The sequence below is a fragment of the Uloborus diversus genome, chromosome 9 (genome assembly GCF_026930045.1).
Source record: "Uloborus diversus isolate 005 chromosome 9, Udiv.v.3.1, whole genome shotgun sequence".
Classification (NCBI taxonomy): Eukaryota; Metazoa; Arthropoda; class Arachnida; order Araneae; family Uloboridae; genus Uloborus; species Uloborus diversus.
In genome coordinates, this window is record NC_072739.1 from 138,735,792 (window position 1) to 138,761,962 (window position 26,171).

General features: G+C 34.1%; 1 protein-coding gene across 1 annotated transcript in view; it reads right to left on the minus strand.

Annotated features, from left to right (window-relative positions):
• LOC129229927 (epidermal growth factor receptor-like) overlaps positions 1-26,171 on the minus strand; it is a 68,892-nt gene that overhangs the window by 31,310 nt on the left and 11,411 nt on the right. Inside the window, exons 3-11 of the mRNA XM_054864307.1 lie at positions 22,002-22,212; positions 21,609-21,746; positions 20,218-20,405; positions 17,891-18,032; positions 16,079-16,180; positions 10,554-10,845; positions 8,381-8,580; positions 6,751-6,883; positions 6,595-6,664 (exon numbers count right to left, since the gene is read on the minus strand). Of these exons, the coding sequence (XP_054720282.1) occupies positions 6,595-6,664; positions 6,751-6,883; positions 8,381-8,580; positions 10,554-10,845; positions 16,079-16,180; positions 17,891-18,032; positions 20,218-20,405; positions 21,609-21,746; positions 22,002-22,212 (1,476 nt within the window). The remainder of the gene's footprint in view (positions 1-6,594; positions 6,665-6,750; positions 6,884-8,380; positions 8,581-10,553; positions 10,846-16,078; positions 16,181-17,890; positions 18,033-20,217; positions 20,406-21,608; positions 21,747-22,001; positions 22,213-26,171) is intronic.

The following is a 26,171-nucleotide window of genomic DNA, read 5'->3' on the forward strand; positions in this document are numbered from 1 at the left end:
TGGATTCTTTTCGGTTATTGTTATCAAATTATGTTTGTCCCAAAGTGATCACATTAAGCGGCGCCTACTGTAGTAAAATAAAACCAATTGCTATGAGTGTTGTTCAAAAGAGCAAGGGAAACACTATTGGAGAGATCATATAGTTTTATATTACACCACATTTACAAGTTACATACTGCACTGTTCCTGACTGGTGGAAGAGTGACCTGGGGCGGAAAGTAAAACATTGAGAAGAGATAAAATGGAGGGAGTGAAGACTTTCATTTGTGAAGAAAAGATCCCAAGTCACGTGATAGATTTTAAAGAGAGCATCGGAAGGAATCAGGCTCCCTTCACTAGTTTCTCGCAAAACGTGTCGATCATTCGTCTCGTTGTTGTCGAGTCACAAAGACTTGAGCTCTTTGCCCAAGCTTTTGCTTAGCCAATGATTGAACTTGCTCCCTCCATTTATTAATTCCTGCTCTAAGGAGTAAATGCACAAAAAATTTTGATGCTGTCAGTCCCGCTGAATCAGGTAACCGATAAACGAATGCCCCGCTTATACAAATAAAATTTCCCGGAACTGAATATTTTCCCCATAGGTGCAATGTTAGACATCCCCGCTCAATTGAATAATTTTCCCGGTTAATCGAATAATAGTGATCAGCTTTTGCATACATTTTTGCTGAGAAAAATTTTGAATACATTAAAAATAAATTAAATAAGAGCAATTATTGACATTAAAAGTTAAAACATTATTTTTCGACAAACAAGGGGCGGGAAAAACAACATTCATGTCCCATCAAAGCACTTCCACTATTCTATCTAGTTTCTTTTATTGTTGCCATTACCAACAGACAGTCGATAATTAAATTAAAAAACACAAGGAAATACAAACATTGCAGACGATAAGAAATTGATGAATATTAATTACGTAAAACATGGTAATTGAAGTTAGAAAAGTATTCTCAACATATCTTGAGCAAAGAACCCACTATTGTGGACTTTCTCCAAAAAAATATGAACAGAAAAAAGGTGTCTAAACAAAGATTTAACAACTCAAGTTGTAAGTTACATATTTCTATTTTTCAAACATACTTGTATTATATTATATACTTAATTATTATGCTATTTTATTGATTACTTAGCTTATTTAAAACGCTTTTTAATAAAAAACATTTTTTCTTCTATTATTTAGATATTGATTTATTATTACGTTTTAAGAAAAATTATCAACTAGGAAAGGTAAATGAAATTTCGCCGCATAATCAAATAATATTTCTTGGAACTAGCGGTATTTGTTTAAGCGGGGCCAACAGTATTTACAACTGGCACCATCTCTTAGAATAAAGTATACAAACACTTACTTTATAACACCAATTGTATACAAAGTACAAATTGCAGTAGAATACCTTTATAATGCCGACCTATATAACGCAATTCTCTATAAACTGCACAATTTTTCCAAAGTAAGCAATAGGTTTTGAAGTTTAAAAAATCCCTCTGTTTTGCTTTGCAAACATAAAAATTGAATTTTTACACAGTTTCCATCTTTCCATCTTGATTCAAAGCTTTTAAATGAAAATTAGTATTCAAAGTAAAAGAAAATAAAAGATGGTTCTTTAAAATGCAGCTGTTATGCAAACCATGAAGCAAGCAGATAATTCACTTTCTTTTGATTGTGAAACATATCAGGGGTGCCCATCCCCCCCAAGCTCAATGGCGCAAAATCCCCCCCCCCCCCCCCCGAAAGTGAGAAAAAAAATTTTTTCTCACTTTCGAATCGGGTCAAACATTAGTTTTTGGAGTGTATAATTTCCAGTAAAATTCAAGGGGGGGGGGATTAGCGCTAAAAAATACCATTTGAACTGAAATATTATTGAATTGTTGACCTGCCTTGCCTCCCCAAATTTTACAACGTGGACCTTGAGTAAACAAGTTTTGGGTGCTCCTGAATTTTGCTTCACCTTATTTTTTTTTCTTTTTTCAAACGTATGAATAATTACAGGAAGAGTGGATTCAACTTTCTGGCTTGGGATGGAGTCATTATTAAATGTATATAATACGAATCTATACAATATGAATCCTATTTTATTGTCACTTAGATAGCTCGGGGGTTTCTCCCCCGGAAAATTTTCGAACTTGCAGTTTAAAAACCAGTTTTAGACGATCTCTGGTGATGTCAGGGGGACAAAAGGGTTGGTTACCCCTTCCCGGTAATTTTTCAATATTGAAACTTTAAAAGTGCAATTGTAGATAGTTTAACGTTGTGTTAAGGAGGGCTCTCCTTTGTTTTCAAAATTGTGGTTCTAAAAACGAGTTTTAGACTATTTGTGGCAATGTTAGATAAAGAAGAGATCCTAGGGCTCGCCCCAGGAAAATATTTAAAATTAAAGTCTTAAAAACGTTATCTATGGTTGAGGGAAAAGCAGTTTTCTGAAATTGAAGCTCTAAAATTGCAATTGTAGCCGACCTTTGTGACGTTAAGCAAAAGAGTTTTCGGAAGCTCTCCCGTAATTTTCTCGAAATTGAAGCCCTAAAAACCAAATATAAGACGATTTTTTAAATAATGTTGACGAGATTGGGGGGGGAGGAAGAGGGGCTTTCCACTTAAATTTTCGAACTTGTAGCTTTAAAAACGCAGTTTTGATAGATCGTGATAATATTAGTGGAAGGTGAATTTCAGTGCCATTCCTCCGGCAATTTTTTAAAATTGATATTCCAGAAACGCAATTCTAGGCTTTTCTTTGATCGTGCTAAGGAAAAAGGTGGGAGTCGGGGGCTCTCTCCTATAAATTTTTCAAAACTGCAGTACTAGAAACGGAGTTTTAGATGATTCTTGATGATAAAGAGAGTCTTATTCTGGCGTTACAGTGGGGGAGCTCTTATGGAAGTTTTCCAAAATTGAAGTCGCATAGCCAAAAAAGATGGATCACGCACATTATGACCGATCTTTGTCGGAAATCCTCAAAAATGGATTCAGCTATTCAGCCCACATCGAAAATCAGAACTCGGAAATTTTAACGAATCAAATATCCTTCTATACATATCAGATATAGAAGAAAGTAAATGTGATTTACGAAAAGTAATTTAAACACCTTGAGAACAGACTGTTCTACTTCCATGAGCGAAAACCAACATCACTGAAAGTTTTAATGAAAATGATCTAATGATAAATTGAAACAATCAGTTTAAAAATGGTGGAGAAGATGGGAGTAAAGTGAAATGAGAAAAATTCTTCATAAGCTTAAGCTAGTTAATGAATAAAATATATTAATTATCGATTGGAGTGATAAAAAATACGTTATTCGCAAACTTCAAAACTGGTTCTTAACGATTGTCAAGGTGCAAATGAATCAATGGTAAACTAGAGCATATGGTCAGAATCATTACAAACACTAAAATATTTTTGACCTCTCTCCCTCTCATCACTGTCACACGTATTCATCATGCAAAATTGTGCTATTTCCAGAAAATTTATAAAAAATTGAAAAGATATCAAATCGTCTGATCCAGCTTTGAAACGGACACCAACTTATAGCCGTCTGTGATATTCCCTTCATTGAAAAGGAGACACGGTTATTAAATTTTGGAAAGAGTACCGGAGCCGTCGCTAGGTCAAAAAAACGGGATGGGGGGACGCTTTTGGCGGCCCCTTAAATGTTTCGAACGCATGTTTCAATGCTCAGAGAGAGAGAGAAGATTTGGCTTCTGATTTAGCAGGGATAGTCATATTACTAGACCTTATTACTAGTAATATAAATTTAATCGTAAGGATAATATTCAATCAGAATTAGGGGGTGTCGGAGGGTTACCTTCTTGCATTATTTCGAAATTGAAGATATAAAAATGCAGTTTTAGAGTATATTTTAAGTTTGTGAGGAAGGGAGGTCCAGGATAGCATCTCCCGATAATTTTTCCAAATTTAAGTTCCCAACAAAATCGAACGTTATATTTAACTATGTTCCGAAGAAGGGGTCCGGGGGCTCTCCCCCGGGAATTTTCAAGATTGTTATTTAAAAAATACAGTTTTAGACGATCTATGGTGATGTTGAGAGAGGAAGAGACTCGGGGTCATCGTTCTATAATTTTTCAAAATGTAAACTTCAAGCACGCATTCCCAATTGGGAATTATTTCTGATTACGTAAAGGGGGGTCCGGGGACTCCCCCCGGGAAAATTTTCAAAATTGTCGTTCGAAAAATTCAGTTTTAGACGATCGAGTTATATTAAGGAGAAGAGGGATGTGCCCCCCCCCCCCGAAATTTTGAAGCCTTAAAAACACTATTGGAGACATTTTTTGTTAAAAATTTAGTGCACCGCCAGTTTCTTGAAACTATATCTCCGAAGACGTATTTAAGCCTACCTTCGATGAAAGGGGGCGGGGGGAGTTTTGAAGGGGAAGGCATTCTCTTGAAAAAAATTCGATCTGTTGAAACCGCAATTTTAGAAGATTTTTGTTGATGTTAATGGGTAGAGATATTCGGAGTAATCCCCTGGCAAATTTTTACAAATTGAAATTTAATTAACGTAATCGTAGACGATTTTAAATACTGTTAGAAGGGTAGAAGGTTTTGGAGTTCTTCCCCGAAAAATTTTCTGAATTTAAGTCTTAATAATGAAATTTTTGAGGATCTTCGGTAATATTTGGAGGACGACAGTTTTGGGAAACCTTAGGGAGTTTTTTTTTTAAATTAAAGTCCAAAAACGAAATTTATTCGACCTTGAATGATGTGAATGATTAATTGAGAGGGCGTTTTTCAGAGGTTACGTTGGGAGCACTCTCACGGTTTTCCGAAATTGCAGTCCTAAATACTCAGGTGTAGGCCATCTTAAATGACGTTAGGGTAAGAATTGGGGTTGGAGAACGTTTTCCCGGGATTTTTTCAAAATCTAAGTTTTAAAAACTCACTTCCAGGCCAGCTTAGGGGATGTAAAAAGAAGGATTTGGAGTTCTCCACTCTTCCTTTCAGTATGGTCCCTCCTATCTTCATTGTAAATTTTAATTATTGATAAACACATTGGGAATTTTTTTTCTAATTTTCCTTTGCCAAACACGATTATTTGCTTGGATTTTCCATAATAAAGTTTTCAATTTCTCGCCGAATATATTTTTGTTTTCTTGCAATACAAGCATTTGCGGCTTTAGAGAAAGGACTTTTAACAATTTGAACGGATGTGGTAATTTTCTGCGATACCTTAGGTCTCTATTCCACTTCATTTTATTTTAAATATGCAACCTGCATCTCTTGATCAAGCTTTGATTTACTTACGATTTTTACATTTAAACATTTAGAACTTTTGGTGTGAGTATTCATTACAATAATTTTAATCTCTCTTTACATTTAACTGTTTTTCTTTCCTCTCTCTCTCTATTTGAAATTTATTTCGGCGACCCATACATTTTTCTCCACTTGGCAATGATTTTCATTGCAACATTTTTCATCAAAAAAAAAAAAAAATACATATGGGAATGTTTCGGCGACCCCTATCCTGTGGGCTGTCCTATTTATGTATGTGTTTTATTTTTATTTTTTTAAACTGAAGAACCATGAAGCATGATTTTGTATAACCAGGACCTCCGAGAGACAAGGCGTGCAGAATGTTAGTTTTGTCGCCGGTCATCCCTCCCATTAAGCTAATTTTACTCTATGCGCAATACTTTAATCTGATCCGAGCCCATAGTTTCCGACTAGGCAGACATACCCACTCTGCTGCCTAGTGAAGAGTGTACTGTACTGAATACTTTTTTTTGCGTTAATAAAAATGTTTGAAGCGTACATTTTTGCGGCCTTTACTTAGATACTCCTAATAAAAGAGAATCATGGATGCTCCTAAATTGTATTTTAAGATTACATTTGCTATTCAAATTTTACAGAAAAAATACTTTTTTTCACTATTATTTCAATTGTTCATTTATAATTACTATTTTAATTTTGTAAAACAACGAAGAGTTTCCCTTTTTCTTCGTTAGTTGCATCGCTAAAATGAAATTGACAGCCCTATTTCTGAAAAACTAGGGGGGGAGGGGGGTGCTAGCTACTGCGACGGCCCGTAAGAGAGTACGTGAAAAAAGCATTATTAATGCATCTATTTATTATTGAATGAGTTTTAATATTTTTCATTCCAAATTTCGAAAATTTCATGTTCTAAAGAAAAAAAACCTTCTGGAAAAAAAATCCCCCCCAAAAATTTTGATGGCGCAACTTGCGCCATAATCCCCCCTTGTGGGCACCCCTGAAACATATTTATTTGGAAATGATTAATTGTATAATTAGTGCTTTAATGCTCATTGCAGATAAAACTCATTCTGAAGTGCTAATATATAGATATATGCTGAATATTAGTTTAAAAAATTGAGAAATGACCTATATATAACTCCAAAAACTGCATGACGCAAAAGCTCTGGTCCCAAGATGTGCGTTATAACGGTCTTTTACTGTATTTTCATGTTTAAAGTGCACTGACAAAACTTGAATCTATGCGTAAGGGCTGTTTTGGTTAGTAAAAAATAACTGATTGAAATGAACAAATCCACTCTAGACTAACATCTAAAAGTGGAACTTTCGGATCAAAACTTACAAAAAGTAAGAAAAAAATTACTGTCTTTACTTACAGGTCCTGAACACTGCCCTAAGCACTCCTCATGACAATATTCACAGATCTTGTTGCCAGCATCATAAATTCTATAAGTTTCAAACACACAGTTATTGTAACGTCTCAAAATCATGAAACTTTATGTTAATACGAGAAATGAAACAACAGTTCTTACCCCTCTAAAATATTGCACGTTCTAACGCATTCGTCGTGTAACTTGTAAGACTTGCACGATAAACACTCATTTGCAGCAGAGCCCCAACAACCGTCACTGGAACACTGGGGGTGACACTTCAAGTTTGCAGCTTCTGTGTGGGAAGTAGTGACAATCATGAAACTTTTTTTTTTATGAACAGAAAAAAATAATAGATGGAGAAAATAAAAACTAATCTCAAGTTAAGGAACTAAATAGAGCATCTGTTTGTTCAAATAATTAATTATGCACTATTAGAATTTTTTTTGGATTGAAACATCAAATTTTCATTTTTCTTTTGTTAAATAACAAGCAAATTTTCATAACATATGCATTGTGAATGATGTTCCACTGCATGCCTTAGAAGAGAAAAAACTAAGAGAAATTTCATTTTAAAGATCAAAAGCAATAATCAGTACTCACATGAAAATTAACTCTTTTTATTCATGTAACAAAAATATTCCGTGGAATAAATACCCTAGATTATCATAAAAGCAGCTAAAAGTGAACAGTTTTAATGTCCTGCCAAAATATTCAATAACAAGTTATTAAAATACAGCAGGAATTAAATTTCACTTTATACTGTATGCGAAACTATGTGATCAAATATTTAAAGATCATGGCAATGAAAAAAAGGACAATTAAACCCCTATTAAATGCTATTTTACACACATTTACAATGCAAATCCTTGTTTTCTAATAGCAAGTACCTAGCACCCTCTAATGACGGTTTTGTTAACAGCTGAAGAAAATTGCCTGTGGCTTTTGCTGTATTGCCGAAGGCATTTAGCTGAGGAGGTTATGTGTTATTTTTTATAATCCCTGTAACAAGATATTTTTCTATCTAGTATAATTTTGTCTTCAGACAAGCAAAATATAACTAAGTGCGGATCCACAAGTGTGGTCATAAGGGTCATGTCCTCACCTTCCTTTTTATGTGGCCAAAATTAACCTAAAGCTGCTTTTGAGAGACTTATGCTTTGGGAAAATTGTACTCGAATATTACACTCATGATTTCTGCTTTGCAAAAATAATTCCCGATAAAATCGGAAGCTGGATCACCCGTGAATATACAAATACAAATATAAAAGTGACGACCAGCAACAGGCTCTGGGCCCAGCTAAATAGCCCTAGTCAATTTACAATCCCCAGTGAAGATCAATGGCCCTCTTAAAGCTATCTACTCCCTTGCTCATTACCACCTCTTCTGGTAAACTGTTCCAAGGTTCCACTACCCTGCTATAATAATAATTTTTCCTAACATCCGTGTTAGCCTGAGATTTAAATAGCTTGAAACAATGACCCCTTGTCCTGTTTTCAGTGCTAAACTTCAGCACCGTAACATCTTTCGTTTTAATAAATTTAAACAGCTGAATCATGTCCCCTCGGTCTCTTCTTTGCTCAAGACTGTACATTTTAAGCCTTCTGAGCCTGGAATCATAATCTAAGTGGGAAAGTCCATTTATTAGCCTTGTAGCCCGCCTCTGAACCCTTTCCAATACGTTAATGTCTTTCTTAATATAACAAGGAGCTGCGTCCCTTTCAGAACACAGATTTTTAGTGATGTCCCTATTTTTTTAAAAAAATAACATTTTTTCATGGCTAAGCTTACCACATAGGGTTTGATTTCTATTACTCTGGAGGAGGATGCTATGCGAATTGGATTTCATCACCGTCGTCCAGTTCACAGTTTTGGCAAAGCAGAGATTCTCATTCTCCAGGATGGCGATGCTGCCAGAACTGACACTCTTCAGAGACCTCATGTTCAACGATTCCAGAGATGTCTTCACAATATACAGAGCAGCGAAATATCTGGAATATAATTAAAGGTTTTGCATGAATGTAACATAACAAAATGCGAATCATTTAGATTTTAATGTGACTCTGGAAACTTGACCCTTGACAAGCTCATTTTTGTTTGAATTGAAAGAAGCGAAATTCTTAAATTGGTATAAAGCAAATAATCGTTATTGCAATGCAAATCGGCTTTCCTTTGCCCTATTTTAACAAATGGAATTGTTTAAGCATCAGCAGATCAGCGGTCAACTTATGAGAGCTACATTATAACCATTCTTTTGTTGCTTAATATCACTTAACTCTGGTATGGAGTTTTTTTAGCAGGAGTAATTTATGAAAAAAATCCCTGAAAGTTTTCAGATATTGATGCTCATGTACCATGCAAATGTATGTAAATAAATGTACGATTGAAAATAATTTCTTTTACGCACCAGTAATGGATTAAAACTCTTTTTAAATGTTCTTTCTTGCACACATTATTTTAAAAGACTAAAAGTAAAAGGAAGGTCAGATGTAAAATTAAGACATCTGATGGGTGTACATCTCATACAGATATAAATTTTAAAAACTATTACCATAAAAAATCAAATTAACATTTGTTAAGCATGACAAAATGTTGCAGTTGTGGAATATATAACTGGTAAGTAATCATTTCTGCCCTCGAAAACAAAAATTGCTTCCCTTTACAATATGAATAAGCAATACAGTTCAAAAAGAACTTACATTTTTTAGTATTTGTAATTTTTAAGTTTCACATTCAATAAACTTATGAATGACAAATCAGTGACTAAAGTTTCAGAAATTCTCAAGACAGAATTTTTTCAGATATAAAGAAAGTGAGCCACAAATTAAGTACTTAAGTCAAGTAAAAGGGTAGAATACAGCACTTGATACTTAAAAGAAAAGGTAACTTATTTTCTACAAAAAGTGCTCAAAAACTTGAGACTATTACAAACGCAATGAAGAATTATAATGATTTTTAAAGAAACAAAATAAGAAATTATTTCATTTAGCTTAAGAATCATACATTTTTCATCATTAAGTAATAAGTAGCAGTTTTCTCTTAAAGATGATCTCAAAACACAAATTAAACTTTTTTAAAAAAAACTCAACTTCTTAGTTTAATTCATTCACTGATTATTTATTACTTTTCAGCTTTTATCTTATTCCATATCAATATGTTTCGATTTTTTTTTAACGACGAAAATATTTTACCCCCGGGAAAGAAGCAAAAAAAGCAAGTGTTTTGAGGTTACAAAGAACTTTTTTATGCAAGATATGAAAAAAAAAAAAATAAAAGTTAATAGTAAAAAAAGACATCTGACAAAAGTTTTTGAAAATATTACATTTTCTCAAAACTACCAAATAATTTGAAAATATTGATCACAAAAAAAAACTTACAGTTGAAATACTATGGCTTTCAATGGAAGACTTTTCATCTATAAACTCTTTTTTTTTTTGCGTTAAAAAAGGGTTCCCCTGTAGTCCCAAAACAGGTCTGCAACTATAATTGCTACTTTTTAACTTCAGCGTATTTTTATTATTTTAATTTATTGCACAAAGTTAAACATTTTGTTTGTCCTAAAAAGTTATGCTTATAAATTTGAAAGCTACAGCATTCATTTCATTTTGCCCTTTAAGTACAAGGGATTCACTATCATTCAGCGGTCACCTTTGAAAACTTGTAAGTAGGCTTCCTCCAAATTAATCAAAATGAAATTCTAGCTTTTTAACCCCCCCCCCCCCCTTGCTCCAAGAGCTACATAGTTTGAAAAGCCATTTTAAATAACCTGTGAGTTGATAGAAGTGTTGGAGAAATACATTTGAATATTACATCCAATATGCGACAGCCTGGTTATCACATCCTGAGACTGCAGTTTCATTCTAATCATAACTCCTCAGTCAGGAATAGTGAATAACCTAACCGGAGGCAAATATCCTCTCATTGAAGCTGAGAATTATTACTTTTTTTAGAAAAAGATACTAACTCAGTAAGTTGGCGGCCACCAATAATTTCCAGATTTCGAAGAAATTTCAGATTTTTGAAGTCGATGTGTGACGCCTGTATGCTTATATAACCAGTGACTTGCTTCAACGTACTGAAGACTTCAAGCTTTCTCGGATGCATGGGTGCATACCGTGGTCCAAAAGTAAAATTTGGATAGACTTCTTGATATCCAATAAAACTGCTCTCCAAAATGGTGATGGAACCTTCAATGACAGTGCAGCCTTTGAAAGAGTCTATGTTATCAGCATGTACCACCTCAACGCCTTCACAATCTGCGGGGGAAAAAGACGGATGCAAGATTAAAAAAGGTTTACAGGCCAAGCAATATAAAAGTCAATAGGCAAGAAAGATATCTCAGCATTCTTTATTTTTAAATTCCTAATACAGAAGGCTCAGAGACAAGTATTTTCAGTCACACAGAAACAAATAACTAAGTACACATTACAAAACGCATCATTAAATATACAAGCAGGTATAGGTTTTCTGACTTCCCAATATTGGGAGAAAACAGAAGAACTGTGTTAACAAAAAATTTGTTCATTACATGTTCTGTAACATGTAACATTCTGCCTTTATATAGGAGTTTAGTAAGACCTCATTTGGAGTATGCTGTTCAGTTCTGGTCGCCTTATCTGAAGAAAGATATTTTTGTATTGGAAAGGGTTCAAAGAAGGGTAACTAAATTAGTAAGGGGACTCTCAGATTTAGATTATGATACCAGACTTAATAGGCTTAACATGTATAGCCTGGAGCAAAGGAGAGTCAGAGGGGACATGATTCAGTTATTTAAATTTATCAAAATGAAAGAAGTAAATGGATTAAATTTTTGCGGGGAAAGCAGGACAAGGGGTCATTGTTTTAAGCTATTTAAATCTCAGGCTAACTTGGAAATCAGGAAAAACTACTACTTTAGCAGGGTTGTGGGCACTTGGAATAGCTTACCGGAAGAGGCGGTAATGAGCAAGGGAGTGGATAGCTTTAAGAGGGCCATTGATCTTCATTGGGGACTAATAAATTGACTAGGACCAGCCTAGCTGGGCCCAGAGCCTGTTGCTGGTCGTCACATTTGTATTTGTATTTGTATTTGTAATATACAAATACAAATGTGACGACCAGCAACAGGCTCTGGGCCCAGCTAGGCTGGTCCTAGTCAATTAATTAGTCCCCAATGAAGATCAATGGCCCTCTTAAAGCTATCCACTCCCTTGCTCATTACCGCCTCTTCCGGTAAGCTATTCTAAGTGCCCACGACCCTGCTAAAGTAGCAGTTTTTCCTGATTTCCAAGTTAGCCTGAGATTTAAATAGCTTAAAACAATGACCCCTTGTCCTGCTTTCCCCGCAAAAATTTAATCCATTTACATCTTTCATTTTGATAAATTTAAATAACTGAATCATGTCCCCTCTGACTCTCCTTTGCTCTAGGCTATACATGTTAAGCCTATTAAGTCTGGTATCATAATCTAAATCTGAGAGTCCCCTTACTAATTTAGTTACCCTTCTTTGAACCCTTTCCAATACAAAAATATCTTTCTTCAGATAAGGCGACCAGAACTGCACAGCATACTCCAAATGAGGTCTTACTAAACTCCTATATAAAGGCAGAAGAACTTTCTTAGATTTGTTTGAAATAGATCTATTGATGAACCCAAGCATTTTGTTGGCTTTGTTACTAGCAATACTGCACTGTTGACTAAACTTGAAGTCCTGATTTATAAAGACACCCAGATCCATAACATTTTCTGCCTGATTTATGACTGAACCCTGTAAACGATATCTCATACGCTTATTTCCATGACCTAAGTGTAGCACTTGACATTTCCCTACATTAACTGAAATACCCCATTTATCTGCCCACTTAGTAATATGATTTAAATCCTCTTGCAGCTGTTTTACTTGTTCTTCATTTTCGACAATCCCCATAACTTTTACATCGTCAGCAAAACAATTCATGCTTCCAGAAATATTTTCATTGATGTCATTCATAAATATAATAAACAAAAGAGGCCCTAAAACTGATCCCTGAGGAACCCCACTTAAAACATCACTCCAATTAGAATGATTTTCTCTCACAACTACTCTTTGCTTCCTACCAGTAAGCCAATTTCTTACCCAAAGTAAAGTTTTTCCTCCTATTCCAATGTCAGCTAACTTGCTGAGAAGAGCAACATGCGGTACCTTGTCAAAAGCTTTTTGAAAATCAATATAAACAACATCCACACATTTTTTGTTATCTAAAGCTGAGGTAACCTTGTCGTAGAAATGCAATAAATTAGTAGTACAGGATTTACCTTTCCTGAAACCATACTGCAAACTAGTCAACAGACTATTAGTCTCTACGAACATCATGATCTTAATTTTGATCAAAGTTTCGAAAATCTTACAAATCACCGAAGTCAAACTTACAGGTCTATAATTCCCAGCAATACCTTTAGACCCCTTCTTGAAGAGTGGCGTTATGTTAGCCAGCTTCCAGTCCTCTGGCACCGTCCCCGAGTTATAAGAAGCATTGAAAATATTCAAAATAACATCCACTAATTCCTCTGCACATTCTACTAAAATTTTTGGATAAATATTATCTGGTCCCGGAGCTTTAGTTGCTTTAATCTTTTTCAAATGAAATAAAACCTCCTCCCTGGAAAATACAAAATCCTCAAGCTGTATAATAGCTTGTGTCTTGTTAGTGTCAACTGTTGAGATACAGTTATCGTTAAACACACTGGAAAAAAAGTTATTTAGAACATTTGCAATATCCCTATCGTTTTGGATTAAATTTCCATACTCATCAACCAAAGGCCCAATTTGACTGTTTTGAGCTTTCCCAGAATTAGCGTAAGCAAAAAACCTCTTAGGATTCCCATCAATGTCATCTGCCAGTCTTTGCTCCAATTCCCTTTTCTGAATCCGTACCAAATACTTAAAATTTCGCCTTGCCTTACTATACTGGAGTCTCTCCGCACTCTGACCAGTTTCTTTAAACTTACGAAAAGTGGCTTGCTTATAATTAAGAGCTTCTTTAGTCTCCCTGGAGAACCACATGGGCCAAATTTTGGTACTAACACCTTTTCTCCTAAATGGAACATAGTCCCCAACGGTTTTAGCAAGTTTATCCTTAAATTCCGTCCATTGCTGATCTACGTCGCTATTTTCCAACCCAGACGAAAAAACCTCTTTCAAGCTCTGCCTAAGTGCAACAAAATCAGTGTTTCTGAAATTGGGCACAAACCTAAAATTATCATCTTTGCACACTTCAAATTTAACCCGGAACCTAATGCTGTTATGATCACTATCTCCAATATGCTCCCCTACACTCAACCCCTGAACAAAACTACCTATGTCACAAAAAACTAGATCCAAAATTGCCTCCTCTCGAGTTCCCTGAGTTACAACTTGATCTAAGAAACAGTCACCAATTACTTTTAAAAATTCCTCTTCTTTGCCATTACCAGAATAAAAATTATTCCAATCAATACCCGGAAAATTGAAATCCCCCATTATGATAACGGATCCCTTACTGGACATGTCACTAATAATACGGTACATCTGTTCATCTTGTCCCTGGTTTGAATTAGGTGGCCTATAAATGTTTCCAAACCGTAGCTTTTTGCCCTTACTGCTCATCAACTCCAGCCAAACCATATCAATATCAGTAGGCTTATCATTTATGACCAATTCTTTGCAAATAAAATTGTCTCTAACATAAAATAAAACCCCACCACCTCTTTTACCTACTCTATCCTGTCTGAACAAATTATACCCAGCAATATGTAATAACTCTGCATCAGATTCGGTAGCCCATGTCTCTGTAATTCCAATAACATCCAACTTCTCATCCATAACTATGCTTTTCAATTCATCCATCTTGTTCCTAATACTGCGAGCATTGGTATAGAAAACTTTAAGCATGCCTAAGTCGCTTTTATTTAACACCCTGAAATTTCCTAAATTACAATTGTTAACATTACTACTCTTGTTCATCACTTTATTTCCATTTCTAGCAGTACCCAAAAAAATGTCATTCTCTCGATACCTGATGCTTGAACCATGCCCCACATTCAAACTTAGTTTTTTGACTCCGAAGCCCTTAAAATTAATCCACTAACCATTTTGACCCCTGTAGAGCTCAGATGCAGGCCATCCCTAGCAATCCAATCCCGTTTACAATGACTCCATACATCAATGAACCTGATACTGCGCTTTTCGCAAATTGACTTCAGTAGCAAGTTCATACACCTCGCACGTTGATTTAGCCAGCTCCTATGCACTCCATACCTGGGAAGCAAACCAACCACTTGGACATTCGTCGAAAAGCTGGTTGCTTTATCCAACAGGGATTCCCATTCCCTAGAAAACTCCTCATTTTTACTGTGGCCTACATCATTTGTTCCCACCCACAAAGTAACCATGTCCTCCTTATTCAATACTCCCTTCTTTTCAGCAACCATATTAACGTCTTTTACCCGAGCCCCTGGTAAACAACACCTAGCCACCTTACGCTTTACTCTCCCAACTGTGTTACCCACCTCCCTTACCATAGAGTCCCCCAAAATTACACCCTTAGTTTCCCAATCTAACTCCTCACTTGAAACTTCCCCTTGAATCTCTGGAACATTTATACCCTCTACAACTGGCTTACACCCTAATGCTAACTGGGCTTCCAAAACTAGCATCTTAAGTCTTAAGTCTGAGAGTTCAGCACATTTAGCGCAAATATAATCCTCCTCAAAAACAGACTCATTTTCCCCCTTATACAGGCAGAACATATGACATAAATCACAAGAGATCCACCTGTCCCCCTTCCCACTCTTTACCTCTTTCATAATGCATATAACACCCATTTCTACTCAGTGAATATGTTCCAAACGGCAAAACAGAAAGATAAAAATGCAAAAAACACAGAATAAATACTAAAAACAGCAGTAAATAAACAGAGTTGCTACACCCAATAAAGCACACAAGATCAAAAACCAGGAGATCACATGTTAGGCTTAGCTCCAAAAAATGCAAAAACACTTCAAGAATACAATAACAGCAAAAATGAGCCCCCAAAACACAATAAGACTAAATTACATGATAAAGTGAAGTAAAAAAACCTAAAACTAGACAGTAATAATGAAAAATTATAGTAAGAAAACCACTTATCAAATTAGCAGCAATAACACTCCCTGCATCACAGGCGCCCTCTAGTGGCCAAATACCTAAGTGAAATATATAAGTGGTGAAATACCTAACTCTCACTAGCCAGACAAATTGTCTGTTTTTCTCTGAAATGGCCCATCACATCTATATTGGCTACTAAATAGTACTTACCATTCTATAACTTTTTATGAATGTTTTCCAATAACATGACTTTAAAAAATTCAAATTTCATCAAAGCATTAACTAACAAAAAGTAAGCTATTTTTTAAAAAACAATAAGTTTTTTACTACTAAAACTGTCAGCGACAGCATAACAGATTCAGCTTTAAAGAAGTAAATAGTTAAGGGTGTTAATCTATTAAACTTACTTTTAGGACATGGTCCATCGCATGGAACACATTCTTGATTTTCAGCTTTCTTATTCATGGGACAAGACCGAACACAGGCTCCGCTGTCACGTAACAGATGGTCTGAAATTTATATTAATTGTACTATATGAAAAAGAAAACACAATTTGTGATAGATTTTATAGTAATAGTTTCCTTTGATCAGTCTAACAACCATGGATGCTTTGATGGGAGGTTCACTGGTGGTCACTGGAAGGGCATGTTCACATATCGGCCGTCCTTTCCGTCCATCACGTTTTTTCGTCCCGAAACAGGTTTTCTTGCTGGTTGCCATGACAGCAAGCCATCTTGCACGGGACCGGTTTCGATCAGAAGAACCTTGATATCTGAGGGGCGTCAAAAGTAGAATGGCATTTCATTGGTTTCCGCCAAGCAGCACGCTCTTCTTTCTGGCGAGTGAATTCAGTCACGTCATTGATGTACGGCAACCATATGTGAAAGCTACTCTGCTTTCGTCGGCAGTCAGTCACATCAAAAAATGGGATGGATGGGACGGACGGCCGATAAGTGAACAGCCCTTAAACCTCCCACAACATTTTCTTACGCAGCAAATTTTGACTGATGATCCTAAAAAATTTTTGAGACAGACAATATTGCAATTTGTTTTCAAAACCTTTTTAGTTACACTTAATGTCTCTTCTCATTAGCTGTAGGCTGTAGTATGAACACATTTTTCCTTATTCATTTTTTTAACAAAAATCAGTTGTTAAAATTCAGTTTCATTTGGTAAAATGAGAACTTCCCTCCCCAAAAATTGAGATTTGGGGTTTGAATGACTTGACTTTGGCTGCTTTTTACTGCATTATTTATGGACCTGGAACCCTCCTATTTTATCAATGAAAGATTTATTTATATTTAACTTTACAAGCAAACTACCTCAAAAGTTTGATTTTTTATGGCAAATTTAAATTTTAAATTTTTTTGGAATTTTGAGAAAATTAATAGACACTTTCAGAACCTTTGTCAAAGCTTGAGGGACACTTAGGGTCCCCAGAACCTAGGTTTAAAACCTTCACTCTACAGCATTTTTCCACTGGTTCACAGGGTTCATAATGATTTAGAGAGCAAATATCCAAGAAGATGATGAAATTTCCAACATCTTTCTCGCAAAACAAATAGGTACAGGAGAATGTTGCATTTTAAATTTTCAAAAGGAATTCTTAAAAAGTTCAGAAATGATGAATTTCTCTTAGTCAAAAGAAATTTACATATTATAATGAAAATTTCATAAAATATTTTTTAAAGAAAATCAAATTTTGTTTCCCTTTAAAAATTGAACAAAAATTGAACTTTATGCAATGTACACAAAAAAGGTACTGTAATCTAACACATTATTATTATTTGTTTATTTTTTATTATTATTTATTAATTTATTTAATTATTTATTTTGCATTATTACACTGACACTTGAGCTTTACTTTTCTAAGACTGAAGATAATTTTATTTCAACTCCCTTTATGAGGAATACACTTCACCTCATCCTCACATTATATAATCAAAAAAGAATGTTATGATTCATTGCGGTTTTTTTCTTTTCAAACGAATAGTTTCAAAACTCAATTCAAAAAATTTTACATGTGTACCTTAAATATTAGCTACAAAAAAGGGGTATTACAAAAAAAAGTGAAAGAATTCAAAAAGAGATTTAAATAAAGTTTAATGTCTTATTATCATAAAACAATTTTGAAAAATAACAGTCTAAAAAACTGGTAATTTTTTGTCTTTGGAGAAACATTATTTAATTTATACTAATTAAAGGAATTTTTATCTTACCTGGACACTTTTTTACACAAGTTGCTCCGTAAGCATATTTCCCATCCGGATTTACTTCCAAAGAATATTTGGCTGGATTATATCGCATCATTGGGGGACATTCCTGCTTGCAAACGCCACTGTCATAAAAATTTCGACAAGCCTGGAGAATAATACATGGTTGTAAATCCGTATAAAAATAACAAAAAAGAAAAATCTAAAGAAAATTTCATTACGCGTTTGCCACAAATTTCACAGAATACTAGGATATAATTAAATGCATGAAATATAACCCCCCACCAATCCGCAAACATATTGTAGTCATTTAGTGCAATTTTGAACCACGTGGATTAAAATTTGCACCACTACATAGCTTTTAGTACACAATAAGAACCTTGCTTATCTTGACTAACTGGGATCAAAGACAATCCAGAAAAATGATAATCCGAGTAATATAAACAAAACACATTCATAAGAAGACATCTTTTATTTCAGCAAAAAACAAAGTTTTTAAACAAAATTACATTGGATCATTTCGGGCTAGCACCATTAATCGCTCAGGTGCAGTGGGGACAGACTGATGCACCAAGAATGCAGTGATGTCTGACAGATTATTATAATTTATAATACAATCAGTGGCGGCTCATGGCTTGAAAAAGTGAGGGGGCCAGATCATGGGTACACTCGTCCTCCCTCCCCTCTTGGTTTTTGAAAAAAAAAAAAAAATATTTAAAAAAATATTTTTTTTTAATATTTAAAATTTTTAATTTTTTTTTGTTAAATTAATAAAAATAAATTCATTTTAGCAACTAAATAAAAAACGTGAAGGAATAATAACATTTAAGGTATATTCAAAACTAATATTAAAAAAATCTAAAAAATATAATTGCTTCTCTAAATTGCCGTTGTAGTACGCTAATTACTTGAAGACAAAGAGTCAAGAAAGGAGCAAACGGTATAATCTTGTGCAAATGAAGGCTTCTTCCCTTACTGTATGTTATTCATTTTACATAGTTTGAATCACATAAGAACATTCAAGTAAAATAAACAGCTTACAGGTAGGGTAACGGTCTATGCGAATCCTGCTGTAAATATTGAGGCTCAATACGTTGGTGTTGAGGGGGGGGGGGAACACACACGCACAGATAATCTGCGACAGCTTATAATCCACACCTTATTAATTTTACTTTTTAACAGATAATCTGTGGATTATATGCAGAATAATACGGTATAATCCATTTTTTTAAATTTCAAGCACGTACGCACAAAAAAAGGAAAATAAATAAAAAGTTACCAATTATTGTCTTCTGAAAAAAGTGAGGGGTCCTGGGCCCCCCTGGCCCAGGTCCCCTCACTGTTTAGTGTATTTGTAGATCCATTCTTTTTACTGTTTTTTAAAACTATTTTTAAGCGATATAAATATCTTTTTTAAATCTCTACAAATCTGATCCGGATAAACTGGAGAAGAACACTTTGAAGTACACTTTGTACTTTTGCAAGTCATAGTGGAGTTAGAAGGTGAAACACACGGGCGGTCGCCATCAGAGCTTGCGACTGGTGGGCAATACTGAAGCCAAAAATTTTATCTGTAATCGTCACAATTTTTCTTTTTCGTTAAAAACATATTTCCTAAGAATATGAACCTAATTGTGATCGAAAAAATAAAAAATTGCACGTTTTTGAGGCGTTAGATTACGTCATATTTTTCTCCTATTTTGTTCACATTTCTAGCCCCCCCCCCCCTCATTAAGAAAAAATATTTTTAATCATAATATCATCCCAAAATTATAGGTTCATATAATAGAGTATAATTGAATAAAAAATATTCACACAAATTTTCAGAACGATTGGTCTACAACTCTTTGATCTAGAAAGCCCATCAGTTGAAAAAAAGTTGTTTCCAGAAAAACGCGTTTGAAAAAACTGCTGTAAAAGTTTTCCAATCTCCACAGTCTTATCTTAAGTGCTCAAGGCTTCAGAACTAATCGAAATTTTTCGCTGCAATTTTAGCAACACATATTTGAATAGTTTTACTAACATTTTATGGCATTAAAAAAATGGATTTTTTTGACCAGTCTAAACTGGTTTCCCTCCTTCAGTGAATACTTTCTTTTAAAATTTAACTCTAGAATTTTGATACGGATAAACCAGACATCCAGATAAATGAGGTTCTACTGTACAGAACAACAATTTTCAAATGTCGGCCATATGATATAATGGCTTAAACCAGCATTGTACATTTTTGCTACATTCATCAAGGTTTTATAACCTTAAAACAAATATTTCAGTCAAACTCAATGAGATGATAATTACAGCAGTATGAGAAAGTTAAAAGACAGACTACAAACCAAACATTCTGCTTGAGTGGGTCCGGTACATCCTCCAGCGCAAAAAAGATGGCAGCATTCCCGAGGATTGGGGCCGAAGCAGCGCCCCTGATGGCACTGAGGGGAACAATTGATTTTCGAAAATCGCTGGCAGTTGTTGGGTCCCTGCCCCCAGCATCCCTTTTCACAAGATGCATCACATGCAGGACCTAACATACCAAGAGCACAAAAATATGAATAGTGTGCAAAACGAATGTATTGAAGATTGCTTTCCATTTTATTTCAAAACCAGTCAAAAAATCAATCCTTTAATGGCTTTTATTCATTTTTGGATACCCTTCTAAACATGCATCAAAAGCACTAAAAATCAAAAACATACTTCAAGGATTACTTTTTTTCCATCACATGCATCAAGCACAAGATTGATAAGATTATATTTGGTATAACTTTCAAAGCAGAAGAGGAAACACATTATAAATCACAAAAAGTGTGATTTGTAATGCCAAAACAGAATCATATTTTTCTGTCACGAAATAGCTAAGTTTCTTGAATTAACAGGGATGATAATGAACTGAAGAAACATTTTCTGAAGACAGGGTAAAACTTGCGAAAACTATGAGGAAGCTCAAACTCCCCCGCCCTCCTATAAACTCTTCAAATATGCATACAAAAATCATTGCGGAAAAAAAAAAGATTGCAATAGGTTTTTTTTTAAAACTAATTTTTCAGTTTTAGAATATGTTGTCAGGCCAACATTTTCAGAAATTTCGGATCAACACTGTTGTGAATTTCTCATATCTTAGAAAAGGGTGAATGATACATCCTCCTCTTTTATCCACCTGTCTGGGGCAAATTTTTCGACGTATAAATCTCGAAAATACTGTAGGCTATATTTGGTTGTTTATGAGGGTTTATGATTCCCCTCAGGATCAGTGCCTGATGGGAGCCTTTTTATTATTATGGCATTGTCAGAAATTACAAGCCACAACTTTAGTAACAATTCCTTTTTGCATTTTATTCACGCATGGGCAGCCATACGCAAAATTTTAAATAGGAGACTCGGGTTTTTCCCCCATGGTTTAGCGAGATGTTTTCCCCCATGAAAACTGATTTCAGTACAGATTAGTGTTTTTAAAATTTCTTTTTTTTAATAATATATTCATTAACAACGGCTGGAGAAGAAATGTTTTTACACTTTTGCAAAAAAAAGTACTAAAAGTAAAGAAGTTTTAACTTCTAGGAGGAGGGGGATTGAGTCCCCACTTACCCCTTCATATGGGCGCCCATGTATCCATGATTGTTCCATTTCAACACATTCTGCTTTTTTTAAAAATTAGATGTAAAACTAAAATGTTGTAAAAAATATTCAAATTTTATTAACGAAATACAAACAGGAAAGAAAAACTGCTTACATTCTCGTTCAGGTTCTGTGAAATTATATACGTAGACAGGTTTTGCATCAGCTCTACTTAGTATTTCAACCCAGTTAATGGTACGAATATGGCACAAATTGTAATTATTATAAAAGCCAACACTTCCAGCCAGGATATCTACAAAAGAATTTTATAAAGAGGAAACTTTATACACAATATTTTAATTATGAAACAATCCTGTTCAATCTTGAAATCTATTATGCTTCAGAAAAATTGAATATTACTAATTTAAACACATTTCAAGTAAATAAATATAAATGTAAATTTACTATGATCTGTATAACACAATCAATCAAGGTAAAACCATTTGAGACAGAACAAAAATATTTAAAGCAGAAGAGTTATTAAGGTATTTTTCAAGCATTTACAAACCTCTAAGAGAAGGCAGTTCCAAACTTTCCATTTTACTAAGAGTTACAATCAGGCTGAATTTCTCATTTCTCACATTTAATTTGAACAGGTTGCGTCCACGAATTATCATAAGGTTTGGTAAAATTATTCTTTTGACATTAACATGAGAAATCAACACATAGCCCGTAACTTCACGAATTTCTTCAAGAAAATTCAAGTCTAAATTTTCATCCTGAAAAATGAATGGAAAAATTATTAGAAAAGATTTTCTTTGTAAATAATATCACAAAAACAGAAATTTGTAATTGTAATGCAGTAAAACACAACAGGGTTAACTTTCCTATCTTATCATAAACAAATTGGCATAATCAAACACAAAAAATAAATACAAAAAATTATACAAATACAAAACTGACGACCAGCCCTGGGCCCAGTTAGGCTGGTTCTAGTCAATTTACAATCCCCAGTGAAGATCAACGGCCCTCTTAAACAAGGTTCATACTCATTTTTAAAAGTAAAAATTAAGGACTTTTTAAGGACTCTCAAAGCATTTTAAGGACTCGTTAAGAACAATAAAATAACTTTAGGGTACACCATTTAAAAGTTTTCCTGGGGGGGAGGAAGGGGTAAAGTACTTGATACACATTATATATACACATACACAAATGCATATTAACATTGTTTAAAAAATGCAGAAAGAGGTGCAATCGAGTGGGATGTCCCATTATCAGTGAATTATATTTTGAAATTTCATGCATCACAGAAATACAAATACAAATACAAAAGTGATGACCAGCAACAGGCTCTGGGCCCAGCTAGACTGGTCCTAGTCAGACGACAAAAAGGAGTAAATCAAAAACAAAAAAAGATTTCTTAAAGTCATGCAGAAAAGGAATGAGATCAAATTAGCCCCTGAGAGAGCAAGTCTATGATATTCCAAAATTCAACAAAAAATACTAATTAACCAGTTTGAAAGACACTAAATTTTTGCTTGAAATAATGGGTAGTAATCAATAGAATATATGGCACATATTGCTCGTAAGGTATAATATTTATTTCTCAAACTTCAGTTATAAAAGAAGATCAGGAAAATCACGATAACTAGAAAATTAGTTGTATATTGAAGGATTATTTTTCAAATTTTTTTTAGCATACGTTATTGGATTGCGAGGTAAATTGAAGAAAAAGAACTCAAACCTCTCTTTTTGTCAAGATATTTAAACTATGGTTTTGCTATTATTGCTTTCACTTGTTATTGTTACTAACATCCCATTTTGTGAAAATTTGCTATATTGCACCATTTCATGTAAGTTTGTTTGTTTCTATATAAGTTTAAATTTTGAAAAAAAGGCAGCAATTTCTAACCCTTGAATTTCGAATAAAGGGTTGAGGAAGCAAGAGTTCAATATTTGCTGCATCACTCAATAATATCAGTTTTTCATAATTTTTTTGAGAAAAATATATTTTTTTAACTAAAAACATTTGAATTTAAAGTATTGAAAATGAGAACGTAAATTTTAAAATTAGGTTTGTTTGTAAAGTAATAAGCAAGTTTTCTTTATGCGGTAATACATACTTTTCACAAAGAGAATTGAAAATAAATAAATATATAATTGATTATCAATTTTCCTTGCATTGGAACTCATAATTTGGTTTAAAAAACTATTTCAGGATTTAAAAAAACAGCAACTTGAAGTTGCTTCATTTAACCATGAAATTCCAAAAAAATTTACACGCTGTAAAACCAAAACCATTAGAGATTCACCATAAATATTTTGAATGCTTTCTAAAATACATAAAAAAGGAACCATAACAAATTTCAGCACAATCCGAGACAGTGGGAGTTGGACCACATTTTTTTGATCGACTTTTGCATTTTTTCAAAAATAAATTTAAGAAATAAAAATATAATTGAAATAATGAATAAAATAAGCAGATATAAAGTAGCATATGGTAAAAAAAACTTCCAACATTAAAAATGATTAAAATATTTGCAGGATGCAAAAAGATTGAAATCTCAAACGAGGCATGCAATTTTCGGTGAAACACGTGTTTGACGTTGTTAGCATGTTTCCTAAACATAGGTTTTCAGCAGATATCACAGAGAATGAAAATTTGAGGGGAAAAAATATAAAAAATAAGAAAATGGGACTGAACTTCATATAGTTTTTAAAAAATTAAGGAATTTTTTCAGAAAATTAGGGACTTTTTAAGGGTTTTTTAGGGACCTTAATTTTGCTTGATGAAATTAAGGGTTTGTTAAAAGTTTTTTAAAGAAGTGCGAGCCCTGTTAAAACTATCTACTCCTTTGCTCATTACCACCTCTTCCGGTAAGCTGTTCCAAGGTTCCTACCCTGCTAAAATAATAATTTTTCCTAACATCCATGTTAGCCTGACATTTAAATAGCTTAAAACAATGACCCCTTGTCCTGTTTTCAGTGCTACACTTTAGCCCCATAACATCTTTCATTTTAATAAATTTAAACAACTGAATTATATCCCCTCAGTCTCTTCTTTGTTGAAGAGTCAAAACTGTACATTTTTAGCATTCTAAGCTTGGAATCGTAGTCTAAATGAGAAAGTTCATTTATTAGCCTTGTAGCCCGCCTTTGAACCCTTTCCAATACATTAATATCTTTCTTAAGATAAGGAGACCAAAACTGAACAGCATACTTCAAATGAGGTCTTACCAAACTTCTATATAAGGGCAGAAGAATTTCTTTAGATTTGTTTGAAATAAATCTATTGATAAACCCAAGCATCTTATTGGCTTTGTTAGTAGCTATGCTGCACTGTTGACTAAACTTTAAATCCTGACTTTTTAAGACGCCCAGATCCGTAACTTTTTCTGCCTGACTAATGACTGAACCTTGCAAATAATAACTTGCACACTTATTTCCATGCCCTAAATGTAGCACTTGACATTTCCCAACATTAACAGCCATACCCCATTTATTAGCCCACTCTGTAATATGATCTAGATCCTCTTGCAGCTGATTTGCTTGTTCTTCATCATTTACAATCCCCATAACTTTGACATCATCAGCAAAACAATTCATGTTCCCAGAAATATTTTTATGAATATCGTTCATAAAAACAATGAACAAAACAGGCCCTAACACCGATCCTTGAGGAACCCCGCTTAAAACCTCACTCCATTTAGAATAATTTCCCCTTACAACTACCCTTTGTTTCCCTCCGATCAGCCAGTTTTTTTACCCAAATGAAAGTTTTCCCTCCTATTCCTAGATCAGCTAATTTGCTAAGTAGAGTAAGATACGGTACCTTATCAAAAACTTTTTGAAAATCAATGCAAACAACATCCACAGGCTTCTTATTGACTAAAGCTATGGTAACTTTGTCATAGAAATGTAATAAATTAGAGTTGCACAAGATTTACCTTTCCTAAAACCGTACTGAAAACTAGTCAATAGATTATTAGTCTCTGAAAAATTTACTATCTTAATTTTTATCAATGTTTCAAAAATTTTGCAAGCCACCGAAGTTAGACTCACAGGTCTATAATTTCCCGCACTCCCTTAGACCCTTTCTTGAGAGCGGTGTAATGTTAGCCAGCTTCCAATCCTCTGGCACAGTCGACCAGTTATAAGAAGATAATAACAATCTTTGTTTCAAAATTTTAAGTCAAAACATCGAGGAACTTATGTGGAGCATTATTCAAAAAATTGCACCAAACTTGTCAAAACAAAGCGCTGTCTACCAACGTTGCTAAAATCAAAAAAAAGTAAAACACAAAAAAAAAGTTGCACTAAAATGCAAAAAAAAAATGCATTTGTTATGGTAGCATTGGCTAACACGGAGACAAAAATGTTTAAAATTAACTTCACAGAAAGAATATTTATTTTCTTTTGCTTAAAAATCCAAGCCTTATATGTAAATATTGTAAGAAGACAAAGAACGATGTCTACTAGACGTCAAAAATCAAATACACACTTCAAGTAATCTGTAAACTTGATCTTGGGGATGCACTTTCTATCGCAGTTTGCTATGATATAAAAGAATTTTCCTCCATAACTGGTTTTTTCAATGCATTCCAGACAACCACTGGTAAAAACTAAGGCAGCGCTTCAATCGTCAAAGAAGCACCAAAAACAAATAAAATCCTACGGGGAAAAAAAAAAAAAAAAAAAAAAAACTTGAGTACTTCGGGTTTTCTATCTCACTTGTTTG